The 13,884-nt window shown below is 37.6% G+C and overlaps 1 protein-coding gene across 2 annotated transcripts in view; it reads right to left on the bottom strand.

Moving 5' to 3' along the window:
• thoc5 (THO complex subunit 5) overlaps positions 1-13,884 on the bottom strand; it is a 388,780-nt gene that overhangs the window by 246,729 nt on the left and 128,167 nt on the right. For both annotated transcript variants that reach the window (XM_090373524.1, XM_090373522.1), the window contains exon 6: positions 11,518-11,588. In XM_090373524.1, the coding sequence (XP_090229650.1) occupies positions 11,518-11,588 (71 nt within the window). The remainder of the gene's footprint in view (positions 1-11,517; positions 11,589-13,884) is intronic.

The following is a 13,884-nucleotide window of genomic DNA, read 5'->3' as shown; positions in this document are numbered from 1 at the left end:
GAGCCCTCCACAGAGAATATTGCAATAGGATTTACCATGCCAAACAAAACTCATGGCGCACACTGGAGGAGACAGAAAGGAAGAGGAATCCTTGGGTTCCTCTTCCCTTTCTCTACCAGTGTGCAAAATCAGGTCTACAGACATCATCAATTCCATACGCAATAATGGCTCTCCTGAGACAACAAATTGGCTGGACACAATGAACAAAATTCTGGATGATTTGATTTACCAAGATGATGCTGCCCTAAACACAGACTTCCATAATCAAGTCACTATCAACAACCAAAACTTCCAACCTACTGCTACTGAAGATCCTTTTAATGAAGTGGCCATGGCCATCAACAAGATCAAGAATGGGAAGGCTCCTGGTCTGGACCTCATCAAGAGGGAATCTGTCAAACGTCTTTGGACTGTTGCTGCTGCTATCCTCATTCAGCTTTTCAACACCTGCCTGAAAGATGGCATATTTCCATCATGCTGGAAGCTTGCAAACCTGAGACTTCTACCAAAGGATCCCACTGGCAGGACATCAGCTTATTGTCCTATAGCACTTTTACCAATACTGGGTAAAGTGTTTGAGATACTCCTGCTATTTCGCCTCCAGCCTTTGGAGACTTTTCCCATAATGGAAGCTTTTCCCATGTTTTAAAATGATCCAAAATTTGATTATCTTTGATTCTAGAGAAATAAAGTTTCTTTTAAGCAGTGCTTTTTTTACTTTCCTTAGACATAATTTAAGGCTGGAATTTAATTAGCAAAAAATAAATTATTCCAATACTGTTCTTAAGAACCAAGTTTAGTAATACATACTGGAAAAATTTATAAAAAAGCAAATAAAAACCAAAATAATCTTACAAAAGCCTTAAAAGTCACGAACTGCATGCTTCGAAGTAACAGTTTTTTATGGTCCCAAACAAGTACAAGTTCAATAGCACAGAACCTGTATTTTATTTTGTTCGGGGATTTCCATTTTTTTTTTTTTTTTTTTCATAACAAATAGTGAATCAACAGTGGGGATTCACAAAAAACGAATAATAGCAGGGTTTCCCCTGCACAAAAGCTCAAAAATAACATGTTACGCAAAGTTTTTTACTTCGTTGGTATATACCAGTTGAAACTGTTTAAATCTCTTTCATTTTAGCACTCCTCTCTCTGTCTAGATATAATAAATGTCCACTAAGTATTAATCCACTTTCACAGAAAGCATTGTAGATCCCTTTTCAGAGTTCAAATTAATAAGAAAACATGGCCAGTCTATCACCACCAAATGCTCAATCTCCTCTTTTAATATTCTTGCTGCTCCAGTTTTTAGATCTATCATAACAGGTGCATTATAACACTAAGTGCCAGTTAGATTTTTTGAAAGGATACCACATGCTTTCAGGTTGTTCAGAAAATGTTTAGTGCTGTAGCCTTTTTCATTTTAGCACTCCTGAATGGTGAAATCAGCAGAAAGATGAATGTATGAAGAAAGACTCCAATTATGTGGGCTACACAGCTTTGCAACCAGGTACCTCAGGTGACCTTCTTCCAGTGCTAACACTGGGAGCAAGTGGCTTTCAATTTGACTTTTTTTCTTTTTTATTTTTCCTTTTTACAAGAGTCATCACTACGAAAATCGGCTTGTAATTTTGCTTACAGCCATCTGCAGCAATCAAAAATCTCCCATTTTTTAGTGCCATCACTACCTCTTTTTTTCCTATTTATATAATTTCAAAACAATGCCTGTTGTTTTAATTCTTTCAAAACAGTATTTTTTGCTGTTTTACTATCATGCCTATATGATCAGCACATCTCAGACGAAGATTATGTTCTATGACAAAAGATAAAAATAAACATTCAGCACGTGTCACATCATCAACAGAAAATGCATATATTTCTGCATTTCTTTCATTATACTCATTTGTTTGAAAATGTCTGATTAAATCACATTTCCCACCACTTGAACTTGAAAAATTATTTACGTATGGTACACAAGGCAAACATGTTACCTTTATCAGATTTTATAATATATGCAAATCTTGCTTATATATCTTTTGAAATTTTTATTTGAATTTCTTTGACATCTTACTGAAAGACACTGTTAATTAAATTTATTATTATATTACTTCATAACATCATGCCTTTTTATTCAGCACACCTGCTGGCCAATTCATTAAGAAAAGTAAGCAGAAACTTGAAAAAAACTAAAAAAAACTGAGTTTTCACAAAAATAATCTTTGTCAATAACTATATTAAGATAGTGAGATGGAGAATTGACAGCTCTGTATAAAGGTACTTTGCCCACTGGAATAAGGTGATTATTTCATTTTAAGAAGGATGCAGATTGATTGAAAAGAGTGCAGAAAAGGGCAACAAGATTAGCCAAAGACACAAAAAAGGGTACTCCTAAAATGAAAGACCAATTCTGCAAATTGTAGTGTTTGGAAACTGTGCAGCACCTGCAAGGAGACCTGAATGAAGAGTTTAAGGATCTTTAAATGGATTAGGTAAACTATATGCTAATGGCTAATAACTAAGTGGTAATCTCTTCCTTTCTTGGAAGATGCACATATAAGGGAACATAAATCTAAATTGAAAAAGGATGGTTGTAGGGCACAAATGCAAAAATTTGCTTTAGGGATAACAGATTACTAGAAAAAACTTGCATTTGCTGTTGTGGAAGTGGGTAAGTCTGAATATATTTAAGAAAAGATTAAAAAATGATTGGAGGGGATGGATAGATGGCTTTTTCTTTAATGGCTGATGCTATATAAGTTGCCTCTATGCATCATTTCCCACTTTTTTTTTTTTTAATCGTATGATGTGAGCAATACACGAAGGAACCAGTTTTTTACTGCTTCCTTCGTGAATTGTGGCTGTGAGGTCCAACCGGAGAGTATGGCACCATCGTAATGTCCAAGCCCAAGGTGGGATTCGAGCCCGTGACCTTTGGGTTGCCAGGTAGGCACTTTACCCACCCGGCATTTCCCACTAGAAATTAGAGATTTAAAAAAAAAAAAAAAGACAGGAAACTCTTAAATAACAGTTATCGTCACACACACAGGATGATTTATAAACACATCAGCTATTTTTAAAAAAAATTAAAAACATAAAATAAAGCCTCAACAGAAAAAAAACTTCATACAACCAAGCATAAATTTTTTTTTTTTTTTTTTTTTTTTAAAGAAAAACTAGTTCCAATGTTAACCACCAATGGAACAAGGTTTTACTGTAATACAAAATATTACAGAAATTGCCATTATAAAGTAGATCATATATGTTCTTATAGGACCATCTTGGGTCAAAGTAATGCTTGCACTCACCTCATGAATTCTTGTTTGTTACTCTAACAGCTCATGTTAACAAGATATTATGAGGGTAACAATGTTTCAAATGATAGAGAAGATAAAGTTTGGGATACAACCTAAATAATTTCAAGGGGTGTGTCGGGAGTAAACTACAGAAGATTACTTAGTCTCAACAGTGTCTACAGTAATGTCAGGAGTATTGTCAATAAAATAGCTGAATTTGAACTCCTGGTAAAAACAACTAATGCTGATATAACAGGACTAACAGAAACATGTGCCACCATGTTTCTGTAGCCCTGTTATATCAACACAAATTGGTAATGAAAAAGTTCCACTACAGTATGTATAATGTATTTAGGAAAGATAGAAGGGGTGGAAGAGTCATGCTTCTTATCAAAAGCAGCCTGAGTGCAAAAAGAGCATTTGCTGACTCTGAAGTTATATCTGCCAGCATTAGAATCTGTGTGGTGTTTTTTTTTTTTTTTTTTGTTATTTGTTGGCACATCAGCTTCTGTGGCCATAATGCACCTTCCAAAGTTTTGGCATTTTACTCTGATCCAAGCCCGAGGCGGGATTTGAACCCGCGACCTTTAGGTTGTCAGGCAGGCACTTACCCACCTGGCTTTGTGTGGTGTGAATTGGTTGGAAGAACGGAACAATGAGTGGGAGTAATCTACAGACCAGAAGATTGTGAAGAATATAACAAGTTTACATGCAGATGGAACGGGCAAGCAAGCGTGAATGTCTTTTTATGGGTTCCTTTGACCTGCCTCAGATTCATTGGAATAAGTGGGAGGAAAACTCAATTTGGGGAAAAACTTTTTTAAATAAACTAGATTATTATTTGTACCAGCATGTCAGAGAAAGTAATGGGGGCGAAAATATTCTTGACCTCATCATTACTAATGAAATAAATGCCATCGCAGGGCTTAAAGTACAGGAACCATTTTCAGGAAGTGATCATGCAATCGTCAGTTGGAAGATGAAGAAAAATGTACAATAGTTAAAGGCATGGGTTTTAACTTCAGAAGAGGGGGCTTTAACAGTTTAGGTGATATATGGCATCTGTGAACTGGGCGGATTGCCGAGGGATGGCGAATACATTTGAATTATGGAATACTTTTAAAGCAAAAATCACAGAAGCCACAAACACATACATACATTTTAGAACATACTGCAGGAGGAGGATGCCGAAATGGATGATTGCAGAGCTGGCTGGTCAGATAGCAAAGAAACAGATAGGAGGATGGGACAGTTACAGAGCAATAAAAAGTACCGAAGCCTACAACAGATACAAGTTGATCTGTAATAGTACCAAAATAAGGTCAGGGAGGCCAAGCCTATGTATGAAAAAGCATTGACTAAGAGAGAAAAGATTGGGAACAAGGAATTTTTCACATTGTGAATACAACAAAGAAGAAAGACAATCAGATCGGACCCTTGTGTACTGGGTGTGGGAAGGTCTTCGATAACCAAGCTGATGTTGCAGATGAATTGAATAAATACTTTTCATTGGCTAAGGGAGCATAAAATAGAGCAAGGAATTTTAACTCATGCTTAACTAACTTAGTAGGCTATTTTGACACAGTTATTCATGAGTTGGATTTGGGGAATAATTTCAACATAGCTTATTTGGATTTTAGCAAAGCATTTGACTCGGTCCTTCATGAGAGGTTACTGTATAAGCTTGAACAGGTTGAGATTACTGGTAAAATTCCAAGATGGATTGCTGGGTGGCTGCAGAGCAGAAGGCAGAGGGTTGTGATTAATAAATATTCTTCTGATTGGTGTAATGTCAGGAGTGGGATCCCTCAAGGATCGTTTCTTGGACCAGTGTTGTTTCTGATTTTCATAAATGACATCGACGAAGGGATAGAAGGTATGTTGTCCAAATTTGCAGATGACGTAAAGATAGGCAGAGTCATTAATAATCAGTGCAAAGCAGCACTCCTTCAGAATGACTTGATCAGAGTTCAAAAATGGTAAGAGAAGTGGGAGCTATGTTTTAATGATGCTAAATGCAAGGTCTTACACTTGAGCAATAGCAACATAGAAATAAATTATACACTTGGTGGGGCTGAATTGAAAACAGTGGAGACAGAAAGATCTGTCACTTACAATACAGGCAGAAATGAAGTTTTCTGAACAGTGTAAACAGGCAGGCAGGAAAGCCCCATGGTGTCCTCTTGATGATTTATCAAACATTATCCTGTAGAGATAGGGAGGTCATAATCCCACTGTATAAGGCAATCGTAAGACCACATTTGGAATACTGTATTCAAGTATGGAGACCTCATCTGAAAAAAAGACATTGAGCTTGTTGCAAGGGTCCAAAGAGGGGCAACCCGAATGGTGAAATCAGCAGAAAGATGAACGTATGAGGAAAAACACCAATTATGTGGGCTACAGAGCTCGGCAACCAGGCACCTCAGAGGGGACCTGATTGCAACTTCCTTGTAGCAAGTCCACAGAGATGGTTGAAATCTCATATTAAATATTATTCTTTAATGACTCTAAATAGACAGGTAATCACAGTAAGGACAGTCTTTCAAATACCTCTATGGCCAAAAATTTGCAAGAGTAGTGTCCAGTAAACATGAAAGCCAAGCACTGAGAATTTTACTTTTTATTTTAACAGGCTGATATATTTTATGCAGTAGAGTGGAAGCTGATTGAGCAATAAACAGTGCTCTATCATATATCAAGATTGTCTTCAAAATACTAGTACTCCCATAAGGGTGATATAATCTCTTTTAACAGGGCTTTATAGTGTTGAGGTATAAAAGCTGCAGTTTCAGAACTGTGCATTTCAAAAAAGGAATGGCCTGAGTATATAATAAACAATAAAAGTACACTATAACGTCACTTTTGGAGAATGGAGAGGGGCTTTCTCAAAGTGTGTGATCTGAAAGCCAAATGCAACAGTTACAAGTGTTCACTGTTTCATTCAATATAAAATGTGCTTTGTCAGTACAGAATGCATCTGTCAACCAAGATGAGTGAAAAACATGATTCTGTTTCTATTCTCTTCTGCACCTAATGTACTAAGGCCACAGGTTCAGGCTAGCCTGTAGATAAGCACAACTCAAAGCCAGAGCTCACTCCTGTGCATCAGGCAACACAACGGCAATCTCTCCAAGGCAGAATGCGCTGGTCACACAGGAAGTAGTTATTGTTGGTGACTATATTGTCAGGGAGACAGGGAATATATTATGCGAAAAAGGATAAGTGGAACAGGAGCAGGGTATGTCTGCCAGGGGCGAAAGTTGATGAAGTTGTAGGGTAGATATAATCTTTTAAGGGCACAAAAGATGATATTGTTGCACACGTTGGCACTAATGAACTTAAGAGTAAGAGATCTGCAGATTTACTTAACAAGAACAGGTCAATGCTGAAAAAAAGTTGCGAGTTAGGATTAAATTTGAAAGTCTATGCAATTCTTCCCAGACACGATAGGAGGGCGTATATGATGAGAGCCTTGTCAATCAACTCGGCCCTGGAGAGATTGTGCAAGGCTCACGGGGTAGAATTTTTTTCAGTGCGATCTGTGCTTGCTAACAGGGGAGAGAGAGTGCTTCTACAGGGATGGGATACACTTAAACAGAAAGGGTGCAAGAATATTTGCTGATGCTATCGAGGCAGTGCTAGGTGGGTCGGTAAACTGTTAGCTTGGGGGATTCACAGACTAAAAGTTTAACAGTAGCTGCAGGCAGAGGCGAAAGTGATTCTTGCACTGCTTCTATTGTAATGAGCAGCAGCCTAGAGAGCAAGTTGATGGGGATTTCAAGAGCTGCTGCCAAATAAATACATGGGCTGTGTTAGGGTAATTAATAGTAAGAACAGGTGCATGTATACTTGCATGTACACAAATGCTAGAAGTATAGAAAATAAATTTGCTGAATTTGAATTGCTGATTGACACATCAAAGGCAGATATTGTTGGGATAACAGAGACGTGGTGTCATACAGATATAAGCAGTGCAGAATTAAAATTTGGGGAGTAAGAATTTGCAAATAAAGAAACCACTAGGTGACAGTGATCACAATGTACTGATGTGGAATTTACTTAAAGATGTAACTACCATCAAGAGTAAAGGGAAGGGTTTTTTGCTTTCTACAGTGGTCTCAACTGATGTTACTAACAGCGAATTCTAAATGGGAAGCCTGCAGGGACTTAATCTTGGAGGCTACTAGGTTTTTCATACCAATTAAGAAATACTGTTCAAGGTTCAGGCCTCAATGGATGTCAGATGAATTAATGAGGCTCATGGCAGAGAAAAAAAATGCATGGGATGCACATAAAGTATCAGGCGACACAGAAGACTGCGGCAGATATAAGCTAGTCAGTAATCATGCCACAAAGGAGGTTAGGCAGGCAAAGGCAGATTACGAAAAATCTTTGGCAAAGGATGCAAAGAAAAACAGCAAAGAGTTCTTTACTTATGTAAACACTAGAAGGAAGGGGTTGAATCAGATTGGTCCACTTAACATTGATGGTTTGACTATTGATGATCCTGCTCAAGTAGCTGATAAACAATGAGTATTTTGCATCTACATTCACACATGAAGAGTGTGAATGTAGATGCAAAATAATCTCAGTTATTGAAGGAAGGGAATGCCAGATGTTTATCAAACTCTAACAGGGAGCTAAGTGATTTTGTAATAACTGAGAGCAAAGTGGAGGAGAAATTGTTCAAGTTAAACATAAAAAAGGAACCTGAGGTGGATGGAATCTATCTGGTTTTATTGAAGGAGGCAGCAAGGGAAGTTAGCAAACCCATAGCCATAATTATGAGAGCATCCTTAGATTCAGGGGAGATCTCCAGGGATTGAACATGTGCAAATGTATCCCCAATTCACAAAGGGGTTTCAAAGGGTGACACAAATAATTATAGACCTGTTAGTTTAACTTCTGTTCTGGGGAAAATAATGGTTAAAGTAGTGATACAGAATCTCCTAGACAAGACTGCAGTAATAGTTCAGACACAACATGGGTTTGTTAAGGGGAAGTCTTTCTGACCAATTCGATTGGATACTATGATGTGGTCACAAAGGAACTAGATGCAAAAAATAATTTTGATATCATATACTTGGATTTCAGGAAAGCTTTTGATACTGCTGCATATGGAAGACTGCTGTACAAATTAGAATGGTATGGCATTAATGGCAAGTTGCTTCAATGGATAAAGGAATGATTGAGTGGGAGACGGCAGAGAGTGGTAATAAATGGACACCGCTCTACATGGACTAATGATATTAGTGGAGACCTCCAGGGTTCGTTGCTGGGCCCATTATTGTTTTGTGTAATTATCAATGATATCAATGAAGGTATATAATGGGGTATATAAGAGAGTCTTATAATGGGGGATTTTAATTTCCCAGATATTGACTGGAATTTGTGGGTTGGTCACTCACACACCAGCAAGGCTTTTGTGGATTTATTGGATGATTGTTTTCTACATCAGCATGTTCGGGAGGCAACTAGAGGGAATAATACTCTGGATTTGATTATCAGCAGTGATTCTTCATGCATTAAGAATCTGCAGATAAATGAACCACTAGGTGGCAGTGATCACAGTGTGCTGAAGTGGGATTTACTCAAAGAGGTAACTACCATTAGGGGTAAAGGGAAGGGTTATTGCTTCCGTAAAGGCGACTACGATGGACTGAGACAGTATTTAAATTCTATACGGTGGGACCAACTGATGATGTTACCAACAGCAAATTCAAAATGGGAAGCATTCAAAGAACTTATCTTGGATGTCAGAAAATGGATGTCAGATGAACTAATGAGGCATATGGCAGAGAAGAAAAATGCATGGGATACTTACAAATTAACACATGACACAGAAGCCTATGATAGATACAAGTTGATATGCAACCAAGTTACAAAGGAGGTTAGGCAGGCGAAGGCAGATTACGAGAAATCCTTGGCAAGGGATGCAAAGAAAAACAGCAAAGAGTTCTTTACTTACGTAAACTCTAGAAGGAAGGGGATGAATCAGATTGGTCCACTTGATATTGATGGGTCAACTGTTGATGATCCTGCTCAGGTAGCTAACAAACTAAATGAATATTTTGCATCGACATTCACACATGAGGAGTTATTCAGCGAGGGGAATGCCAGAGGTGTATTCAATTCTAGTAGTAAGCTACAATCTTGAAATAACTGGGAGTAAAGTGGAGGAGAAACTGTTGAAGATAAACACAAGAAAGGCACCCGGGGTGGATGGGATCTATCCAGTTATGTTAAAGGAGGCAGCAAAGGAAGTAAGCAAACCCTTAGCCATAATTATGAGAGCTTCCTTGGACTCAGGGGAGGTACCCATAGACTGGAAATGTGCAAATGTGAACCCAATTCACAAAGGAGGATCAAAGGCTGACACAAGTAATTATAGACCTGTGAGCTTAACTTCTGTTCCAGGAAAATTAATGGAGGCACTGGTTAAAGAAGCACTGCAGGATCATTTAGACAAGGCTTCAGTTATAGCTCGGACACAGCATGGTTTTGTTAAGGGGAAGTCTTGCCTGACCAATTTGATTGGATACTATGATGCAGTCACAAAAGAACTGGATGCAGGGAATAACTTTGATATTATATACTTGGACCTTAGAAAGGCTTTTGATACTGTTGCACATGGAAGACTGCTACACAAATTGGAGCAGTGTGACATTGGAGGCAAATTGCTGCTATGGATAAAGGGGTGGTTGAAGGGGAGAAGACAGAGAGTGGTAATCAATGGACACTGCTCATCGTGGACTAATGTTATTAGTGGAGTCCCTCAGGGTTCAGTGTTGGGTCCATTATTGTTTTCTGTATTTATAAATGATATTGATGATGGTACATCAAGCTTAATGTCCAAGTTTGCAGACGATACAAAGGTTGGCAGGGTTGTCAAGGACACTACTGATACTATGCTACTGCAACAGGATCTGGAAAGGTTGAGCAGATGGGCTGAGAGGTGGCAAATGAAGTTTAACATTGACAAATGTAAAGTGCTACACATGGGAAACAGCAACCCCAGAGCAACGTATCAACTCTGTGGTACTACACTGACAGTGGTAGAGAATGAAAGGGACTTGGGGGTGGTTGTGCAGGCAGATATGAAGTTCTCTGAGCAGTGCAGACGGGCTACAAGAGTAGCTCATGGAGTATTGTCAATGACATACAGGAATTTTTCCAGCAGGGATAAGGAAGTAATTATTCCCTTGTATAAGGCAATGGTCAGGCCACACCTAGAGTACTGTATACAGGTCTGGAGGCCTCATTTCAAGAAGGATGTAGAGCTGCTGGAACAAGTACAGAGAAGGGCAACAAGATTAGTGAATGGAACAAAGGGGTGCTCTTACGAAGAAAGGCTTAAGTTTTACAAATTACAGTGTCTGGAGACTAGGCACCAGCGAGGTGATCTGATAGAGGTGTATAAAGCCTTGAATGGTCTGAGCATGCTCAATGCTGATGGGATTCTTCCTCTAGCTCAGAAGAATCACCTGAGAGGGCATAAATTCAAATTGAGGAAAGACAGATGTAGGATAGACGTGCAGAAATTTGCCTTTAGCCAGCGGGTGGTTGGTTGGTGGAACAGACTTCCATCCCTTGTGGTGGAGGTTGATAGCCTAAATAAGTTTAAGGCTCAGCTGGACAGGTATTTTGAACGAACAGAGGGGTGAAGTGGAAGTGGGTGTTTTTTTTTTTTTTTTTTGGCTGATGCTGCATAAGCTTGCTTTCTTGCATCAAATGCCTCTACTAATGCTAACTCCTGTATCAACAGAATCCTAATGACCAGTTTTAGCAGCTTATCTGAATTTCTCAGAGAACTGTACAGTTATCCCTAGCTATTCTGTATTCCACATTGCCCTAAGTCTGGTAATACTTTGAGCAGCAATTCAACAAATCACTCTAACAGAGTGATTTGTTGAATTGCTGCTCTCAGTATATTAAGTACCAAGGGACTTAATATAGTGAGTCCAAATACCTTAATACCAAAAATTAAAAAATACTTGAAATTAAGTATTTAACTTAATTTCAATTAAGTTAAATACTTAACTGAAACAGAAAACTTTAAATTTTATTTCAAAATGAATACTGATCATACAAAATAAAACAAAACACAAAGACCAGAAAAATAAGCCAACGTTCTGTATTGAAAAGAAAGAAATACTATGCCATCTAGTAAAATGAATTACTACTATTTAAAAATTAAAATAAATTACTATAAAATGTGCACCTTTTTCTTTGTTCCAATTCCCATTCTAGCCGAGCCAAAGTTAAGTGGTGTGAATCAGCTTCTGTTATTTCCTAATAAAAGATAAATTATAGCAACATTACTGTTGGTGCCATTTATGTTATACTTTGTATATAACATATGAAGCAATGATGCAATTTAACTGCAAGTTCCTGAAATATGAAGTTGTTGAAAACTGAAGAATTTATATCAAAATTGATAATCTTTTTGGTCTTCCACAAAGTTGTTCAATTAATGGCAAGATGCATAGGTAAGTCGCAAATTCTAAGCAAATGTAGTCTGTAATTTCTTAATGGAATACAGATAATACTCAGATATTGCATGGTACATGTGCCACTTTTTCAGTGCCTGTACAGACAACATGAAAGGTGAGTAATACAACATGAAAGGTGAGTAATACAACTATACCAAGTATAATTATTTCTTTAATTTTTTTGAGTATTACTTAATCTTTAACTAATTTAGTTAAATTGATCAATATTAATAGATCAAATGTTAACAAAGAAACAACAAATACCAGAAATACAGTCATTATTACATCATCATTCCACACACTAAACCACAGGATGATTATTAATCTCTATTTATAAAAAGTGACAAGTTACTCTAAGATAGAGGTTACAGTCTCCTGCAGCCAATCATATGTCATGATCACAATTAGGACCTCATTTTAAGGCAGTGTTTCTCAACCTTTTTTGTTCATGTACCTCCAAAGAACCATGTTCATATTTTTGTAACCCCATATATGTATATCTACTACATTTTACTACAAGTAAAACTCTACACTTGAATTATAAGTGCTTACAGTGAGTTAACTTTTTTTGTACTTATATAGTAAAACAGATGACAAGACCCCTTTCATGCACATGTTTTGTGTGGCGCAACAAATTGTCAAAATACAGACATTCATTCTCATTATAAATAACAAATATTTAGCAGAAGTTAGGGCAAGAATGATCGCTGACTCTGAATTCAAACAGTTTTTGTCCTCAACTTTTATTGACGTCAAGGCAGAGAAGCCCTGTTCACACAAATAAGTTGAGGGAAATATGAGAAGCTTTGAAAGAGCTTCATTGCTAATTTCTTTGAACTGTTTTCGAGTTTTGGACAAAAAAATCACATATTGTCAGGCTTTCAAAAATTGTTTTCAATGAGTTATCCGCTGCAATTTCTAACAAACTCTCTTTTAAATTGACTGGCATGTCAGCAGTTATGGCATTGGCTGTGACAAAAGGATTTAATACCCAATTGTATATTTTTTTTTTTCGTTCTTGATATGCAGAAAATATTGTGTGAAGGCTTCACTGAGATGCATCAAGTGACATTTAATTATTTTAGTCACACTGACACTTATGGGAACTCCATTCTGAACAGTGAATTCATTAAGATTCGGAAAAGCTGCGATATTTCCATCCATGATACATTTTGCCCACAACAATAATTTATTATAGAAACCTTTTATTTTACTATGCGTCTTCAAAATATTACTGTTGAATCCTTGAAGTTGGAGATTAAGTTTGTTTATCTTGCTGAAAATATCTGCAAGGTAACTGTGTTGTGGAAGCCACTCGATGCTTTCAAAGTTGGATATATAGATTTTATTTTTTCTAGAAAGCACTTCACTTCCTCCCTCAGTTCAAACAGGTGTGTTAAAACACGTCCTCGGGAGAGCCACCTCACCTTGGTATGCAACAATAGGTGAGGGTGTGCTGAACATCTCTTTGCACATTGCATTAAAAAAGCTATGAATTTAGTGCTCAAGACTTGATCAAATTGACTACCTTAATAGTGACACTCATTACTTCATGCAACTCTGGAGTTGCATGTATTTTGCAGCCAAACTTTGTCTATGAATAATACAATGCAGCCAGCTGAAGTCAGGATTGTTTTCATTAGCAGAGGCATATGATGCAAGAAAGCAAGCTTATGCAGCATCAGCCAAAAAAAAAAAAAAAAAACAACACTTCCAATTCATCCCTCCGTTCATTCGAAATACCTGTCCAGCTGAGCCTTAAATTTATTTAGGCTATCAACTTCCACAACAAGGGATGGAAGTCTGTACCACCAACTAACTACCCGCTGGCTAAAGGCAAATTTCCACACATCTATTCTACATCTGTCTTTCCTCAATCTGAATTTATGCCCTCTCAGGTGATTATTCTGAGCAAGAGGAAGAATCCCATCGGCATTGAGCATGCTCAAACCATTCAAGGCTTTACACACCACTATCAGATCACCTTGCCGGTGCCTAGTCTCCAGACACTATAATTTGCAAAACTTAAGCCTTTCTTCATAAGAGCAACCCTTTGTTCCATTCACTAATCTTGTTGCCCTTCTCTGTACTCGTTC

This window comes from Mastigoproctus giganteus, chromosome 5 (genome assembly GCF_048544385.1).
Source record: "Mastigoproctus giganteus isolate SK-2022 chromosome 5, ASM4854438v1, whole genome shotgun sequence".
In the NCBI taxonomy this organism is placed as follows: Eukaryota; Metazoa; Arthropoda; class Arachnida; order Uropygi; family Thelyphonidae; genus Mastigoproctus; species Mastigoproctus giganteus.
This window is presented reverse-complemented; position numbering and strand designations above follow the sequence as displayed.